This window comes from Monodon monoceros, unplaced genomic scaffold (genome assembly GCF_005190385.1).
Source record: "Monodon monoceros isolate NGI ecotype Baffin Bay Population unplaced genomic scaffold, NGI_Narwhal_1 Super_Scaffold_14, whole genome shotgun sequence".
Classification (NCBI taxonomy): domain Eukaryota; kingdom Metazoa; phylum Chordata; class Mammalia; order Artiodactyla; family Monodontidae; genus Monodon; species Monodon monoceros.
This window is the reverse complement of record NW_021703770.1, coordinates 19,847,961-19,854,743: the sequence shown is the minus strand read 5'-3', so window position 1 is coordinate 19,854,743 and position 6,783 is coordinate 19,847,961. Positions and strand designations below refer to the sequence as shown.

Genomic DNA, 6,783 nt, shown 5'->3' with positions numbered 1-6,783 from the left:
GCACAAGCCAGACTTCCTAGGTGCAAATCCCAGGCCCACCATCTACCAGTTTTGTGATCTTTGCCTTACAGCTTAACATCTGCCTTAGTTTCCTCACCTGTTAAATACAGAAACTAACGGTGCCTTCCTCACAGGGTTATTGTGAAGATAAAATGGGTTAATATATGAAAAGTGCCTGACACCCAGTAAACACTAATCACAATTAGCTCTTACTGCCCTCAATACCAATCACGGACTTGGAACATTGCAGGTGACTTGTAAATCATTATTAAATGAATGATTAATTCTGGGAGTACTGTATGGACATCTCTGCCCCCTTTCTGGATGGGGGGGGGGTAGGTATTTGCATTCTGTGATCACACAAAAATTTTGATTGTTTATTCCTTTTTAGAAATTCTCGATTAGATCCAAAAGAGGCAGCGGATTCTGTTCATTGATAAAGGATGTACAAGTAATATTGGTACCTGATTAAACTGAGCTGGGAATTAGAAAATAACACACTCTGGAGTAAGAGGAATTTTTATTTTTCATTTTAACCCCTTCACAATGTGAAAGTGGCAGAAGGGTGTCAAGTATAGAAAAGAACACGGAGTCTCAGAATCGAAGCGTCTTCTGCATTGTTGGGCTTGTGGAAAGATCATTCTAAGTTTCAAACAGGGCCAAGCTTCTCCCACTTGATTGTGGGCAACGCCTGGGATTGGTACGAGGCCTAATCAGACTTTATATCCACGACACCTGTCACAGTGCCTCAGTCGGTAGAAAGCCAGGGAAAAATATTTTACAGGGCTGAAATATTAATAATCGAGGCAACCAGGGCCTCAAACTTTCCATCCGTACCTCAACTTCCACCTACCTGGATGGCCCCAAGTCTTCCCTTAGAACGACGTTCCAAGGAGCAAGAAAAAGGGAGCCAGTTGAAACCTCTTCTCGGAGTTATGGGAACCACTTCCTTCGTCTGTTGCTAAGGAGGGAAGAAGGACAGAGATGAGGCCGGGGGAAAGGAGCGCCTCTACACAGCGGAGCAATAGCCCCGTCCCACTTGGCAGTGGTCCCGCCGGTTCCATGAGTTACCCCGCCCCCAATCTCACCCGCCCTCATCTCGCACTTGGAAACAAACCCTTAGCAATACAAGCCTGGAAGCCTGGAACCCGGCGTCTCCGAGATGTCCCTGGGTGACTCCAGCCGCCGCAGAGAGGGAACTTCCCGGGGGCCCCACGGCATCCCAGTTGGCGCCGGGCTCAGGCCCTCAACCCTGCCTCCCTCACGAGGCTTCCCCGGAGGCGGCGATAGCGTGGCCGGCCCGGAGGAGGCCCCAGCCGCCAGCCCGCTGCTGGAAGACTTCAGGCGGCGGCTGGCGAGCGCCTTCCAGCGGGCGGCGCCGCGCGGCGTCTCGAGGCGCTCGCGGGAGGAGGAGGCGGCGGAGGCGGCGCGGGAGGAGCAGAGCCGGGCGCGCGTCGAGAGCGCCCTGGCCGGGCTGCGCGCCGAGCTGGTGAGCCCGCTGGCGGCCGGCTCTCGGGGCCGCCTCTCCTTCGTCCTCTCCCGGGGCCCCCGGCCGCGGGCCGCGCACGCGCCCCACCGAGGGCTTGGGAGGCCGAGCGCCGCTTTTCCCAGGGAGAGGGTGAGGCCGTGCCGCGTGGGCGAGCTGGGCACCGGCCGTCGATCTTCCCCGACCGTGCCGATGCTCCTGCCTCCCAGGCAGCATCCAGGAGGGAAGCGGGGGAGGGGAGGGATCCGGCAGGGCCCGAGGTGCTGGCTGGCTGTCGAGGGCTGAGTCTACTAGTGACACACCCGAGACCTCCGTCACCACCCCTCCCCAACTTGTTCTATATTTTTCTACCACATAGAACGTTCCCTCTAGGGAACTCATAGTACGTGCATGTTATGGGGCTCGGAGGCGGAAGTTTCAATGAAATGAAATCACAGGATGGATGGAGCGAGTCCATCAGCAACTGTTTCTTTTATTCTGCAAGTTTTATCTTTCCCCTGGGTAAGAATTCAGAAAACAAAAAATGATAATAAGGTATTTTGTAAAATTGTAGCTTTTTAACATTAGGCAGGAGGAACTGTAGGTAAATATTTTAGTTACTGTTTTGTGATTTAAACAATTTCCAAGTTAGGTACAATTTGAAAGAGACAAAATGAATAAGAGCAATTTAAGCTTTAAAACGGTGCTGCCCATGAATATGTGTAGTGGAGATTTGGAAAGTTCTAGTCTTTTGCATTGAATACTAATAAAATGTTAACCACTACTTTAGAACGGATTCAACCATCAGTCAGTTGTCTGATTTAAGAACCTTAACAGTTTATCTTGTTTCTGAGTTTAAGAAGGGCAAGAAGGTAGTCAATTTAATTTTACCTGTGTTAACAATTTGGATTTGACAAGGTATGTATTAATTCTGACCCAGCCATATCGGAGAAACACATGGTTTTCTTCAGATACCTGAGCAGTGGCTGGGCGAGACCCCTCATTAGTAGAGATGGCCTGGAGGGGTGTGCTATGGATGAGGATGCCCACTGGAAGGCTGAGACCCGGCTTAGTCACCCTGTGCTGCTGACCTGGGGTGTCACCATCCCTCCCATACCTCAGCTGACTCATTTTTTTTTTTTTTTTTTTTTTTTGCGGTACGCGGGCCCCTCACTGCTGTGGCCTCTCCCGTTGCGGAGCACAGGCTCCGGACGCGCAGGCTCAGCGGCCATGGCTCACGGGAGCAGCCGCTCCGCGGCATGTGGGATCTTCCCGGACCGGGGCACGAACCCGTGTCCCCTGCATCGGCAGGCGGACTCCCAACCACTGCGCCACCAGGGAAGCCCTCAGCTGACTGATTTAAATCAAGTGAAGAAATTACATTCAGTAAGCTCCGAGGCGCTTGAACCTTCACATTCTAACTAGTCGTTCCACTAGTAGGAGTTTTAAGCAAGTAATGCACCGGGGGTGGGGAAGAGGTGGAGAATAAAATTCCAAATAGATGAGGGTTCAAATCCCAGCATTAACATTTACAGGCTCTGCTCTCACTGTTCCTATTACTTTAGGAATGCTAATTAGCAAGTTTGGGTTTCAGCTGTAAAATGGAAATAATAAACTCATAGGATCACTGTAAGTATTGTATGAGTTAATGTTATATAAAGTGCATAGAACACAGACACTACTCAGTGGCTCTTACTGTGTTTTGGTTGTGCCCCCAAAGTGACAGATACATAGGCATGGAAGATCAAGGGTTTTTCTGGAAAGGACGCAAAGAATGTCACATATACACAGATGCTGTGTTCCTGAGATTATAGATCATGGTCAACATCTTGGCCAACAATTTCACCATTGTGTGTGACCAGTCATGAAGAAGCAAAAGAATGTGGATCCTCAACACCATCAGCACTAGAAGAAGCCGTTTTTGATAAAGGGCCGTTAGCCAGTTTTCTGTAGGGACTGGCACCTCTCCATACATGTGTGTCCACGCGTCATCTGTTAGGGTGGTATTTGCGTAAGGAACGATGAACAGGTTCAGTTAATTTAGAGACATGTTACTATTTATGAAATGTTATTTATGCTGTTATTTGTTGTTTGAATTGGTCTTCTTAGTGGCTTGCATTGAATTCCAGGGCCTGTGAGTGAATTCCAGGGGTTCTATATACCTAAAATTGTATGCCAAATTTTGTATGCACATAAAATGCACTTGTTTCCTCAGTGCATAAAATGCACTTCTTTCATAGCTTTCATTAGATTCTCAGCGGGATCCATGAGGAAAGAAAATTAAGGAATCACTGGTGTTTGACTTTCCTAAACAGGTGTGAGTTACACATACTTTGTTTTGCTTAGATGGTGAGCCATTATCAATAATTCAACTGCTTGATTCTTGGCATGAAAGTATAGGATGGGTGACCATCAGTTTCTCCATTTAGTCATTCCTTCACTCAGTCTTTTAACAAACACACAGAGAACCCACCATGTTGCGTGAGCAGGCAGTGCACCCCCAGCTGGGGATACAGTTATGAATAGGAACAAACTGTGCTCAAAATCATCAGTCTAGTGTAGGCTGTGTGCTAGGAGAGGCACATGTACAGAACGCTGTGGAAGCACAGATAAGGCGAGACAGAGAAGGCTTCTAAGAAGAGTTGGCATCTGGCTGAGCTCAACAGGAAGTGGGTGGCAAGGGGCAGAGCGGGCAGAAGATGTGGCTCAGTACGACGTGTTTATTTTGGGATGGGCAAAGTTTCTGACCAGCTGCAGTGGGAGCTGGTGTGGGAAGAGGGCCAGGAAATAAAGCTGGAAGAGTAGGGCAGGTTTATAGGGCGTCCGTTCCACACTGGAGAACAGAAGCTTCCCGTAGGCAAGGTGCCAGGGCTTCTTGTGCTAGTGGTTGTGTTGTTACTGTCTGTTTGCTGGATGTTCATTTACTTTATTCTTTGCAAATTCTTGCTATCAAAGAAATGGTTCCAGGTGCTGAAGAATGAAGAAAAATATGTCAGAGGAAAACTGAAAGACATTTTACCCAGTGACTTTATTTTGCAAATTAGGAGGGGACCGCCCATATTTGCTTTTTACCAGCAGAATGTCCTGGTTCACCCTGGGGTGGTTTCTTTTGGTGAGTTGATGAGGGGTTTTCAGCAGAGAGAACAGGGTTCTCATGAACTGCATTAAACAAGACCCTAATTGAAGAAATATGCAAATACTTGATTACTAGTTTTCAACTATAATGCAAAGATTATGTTGGACTAAGCTTTTGTCACATTGCCTCTTGTGTACATTGCCCGAGAGATGGATCTATTTCTTAATAAACGAGGACCTTCACAAACTCCCACTGGAGGGAGGGTATAAATCAGCCTTGCTGTATAACCGATTTCACTCTACAGTGAAAATTGTTAGATTCTATAAGTACACACAAAGGGGTCGTTAAATGTTTTGCTCAGCAGGGAGACCATTTAAAATCCTAAAAACTTGAAATGACAAGTAATCAAGTAAATGGGCCCAGGTCCTGAAAGTTCAGGGGGCCCTGAGCAGTTATCCTGTAGCTCAGAAAGCTCATACAGATAAATGATTTCCTCGCAGATCACATGCCATTGCTTGGAAACAGCCTTCTATGCACAGGAATTTTTCAAATGGATGGCTCTGTGCATGAGCTTTTCTTGTTTTCATTGCAAGGCCATTTCGAAAGCTATTTGTATATCTGGATTTTACCTTATCGTAGAGAAAGTCAGTTTTATAGTCAGGCCAAACAGTCAGAACTGGAGAATAAGATGAGAAATACGTCTTTCTTGATATCTTATTTTCCTCTCCTACAAAGTCCTTATTTTTCCTGTGCAGAGAGCAGTTTCATTTGATCCATATCTCAGGCTAATAAAAATCCTTATTTTTTTCTAACTTTTAGCTGGAAATGCATTTCCAGAATTGCCAGCTGGCCAGAACTTTGCTGGATTTAAACATGAAAATGCAGCAATTGAAAAAGTATGAACTGGAAATTGCATCAGAATTGCAAAGCTCGGAAGATAATGTCGTGAATATGGAATGAGGAAACGCACAGAAGAAGATCTGAACCCTAAAAATAACATAGACAGCTCTGAAACAATTCTGACAGTAACATTATGGATGCTTTGTGTAAGACTTTAGGGGCAATTTGTAGGCCAAAAGCTTTGATGCCATGGGGAAGTGACAGAAAACATCTACAAGAGGGGAGAGAAAATGGTATGTTGTCAAGCTTTACAGTTATGTATTCATTGTTTTGGCTGGGAAATAGAAGTAAAAAGAATGTACTGAAGAATGCCTTAATGCCAATTTCCAGCGTTTGTGCCATCTTAACTTTCTGATGTTATCTGAACTTTCAGAATCTGTGTTTGCTTTTGTTCTACTTGATTATTCTTGGTTTGTCTGCCCAGTTAGCTGTTCAGTAGCCTTTCCTTCCCGTCCTGTCCCCTTTTTGGAGAATTACTCCTGCCTAGATTCCAACCATACCCTTCAGGTAGAGTCTACCATTAAGGGTGTCTCACCTCATTGGATATAGTCACGCAGATCGAGGCAGTTTGATCAACTTGTCCTCAGGAGTTTTTGAACTTGAGCTAAGGGAACAGATGAGTATTAGAAGCTGATGGGAGAAGCTGTGGAACAGAGGGGCTTGGAAGCTGCTGGTGGCCACCATGTGAGAGAATGGAATCTCTAATATAGGAGGTCGAAACAGCACCACTGAGAGCCCAAAAGGGGAGGAAGAGAGCTGCTCTTCCTTGTCTCAGGGGTGCAGCTGCTTAAATCCCCAGCCCTTGCTGTCATCTGGGTACATGAAAATTCTCTAACAGCCTCCTAATACCATCTCCTTTTGCCTGAGTCAATTGAGTTGGAGTTTTATGACTTGTACGCAAGTGGTTCCCAACTGACACAATTCCTTTGTTAAGCTTTTAGGAGTTAAAATGGTTCATGTTGAATTAGAATATCTACCTCTACCTTAAAAGTGGTTCCTTCTTAATGTAAAAAATAAAGTTCATAAAAAAATAGTTGCAGATCTCAGCAATATTCATAATGGTCATTGTCTGTAAAAATAAATATTAATTTATAAAATGTAAGTCATTTGCGTATTTAATTAACAATAAAAATTAGTTCTGGAAGACAAAGGAGAACAGAATGGACATGGTCTTTCTCTTAAATACAAGTTGTTTTATGTGTGTGAGGGTTTGAGGATTATCTGAACCAAGTTTAGTTTGTCCTTAACTTTTTTTGATCACTCTAAGTGAATTATTTCAGCTCTTTGGTACTTAATTTCTTCCCTCTGTACAACTGAGGTATTACTATGTTCAACTTACAGG

At 45.4% G+C, this 6,783-nt stretch overlaps 1 protein-coding gene across 1 annotated transcript; it reads left to right on the top strand.

Annotated features, from left to right (window-relative positions):
- The first annotated feature begins 1,162 nt into the window (after positions 1-1,162).
- Positions 1,163-5,501, top strand: AARD (alanine and arginine rich domain containing protein). The gene is made up of 2 exons (XM_029223235.1): positions 1,163-1,489; positions 5,361-5,501. Exons 1-2 carry the CDS (start codon positions 1,163-1,165, stop codon positions 5,499-5,501), a joined length of 468 nt encoding a protein of 155 aa, XP_029079068.1.
- Positions 5,502-6,783: the final 1,282 nt, after the last annotated feature.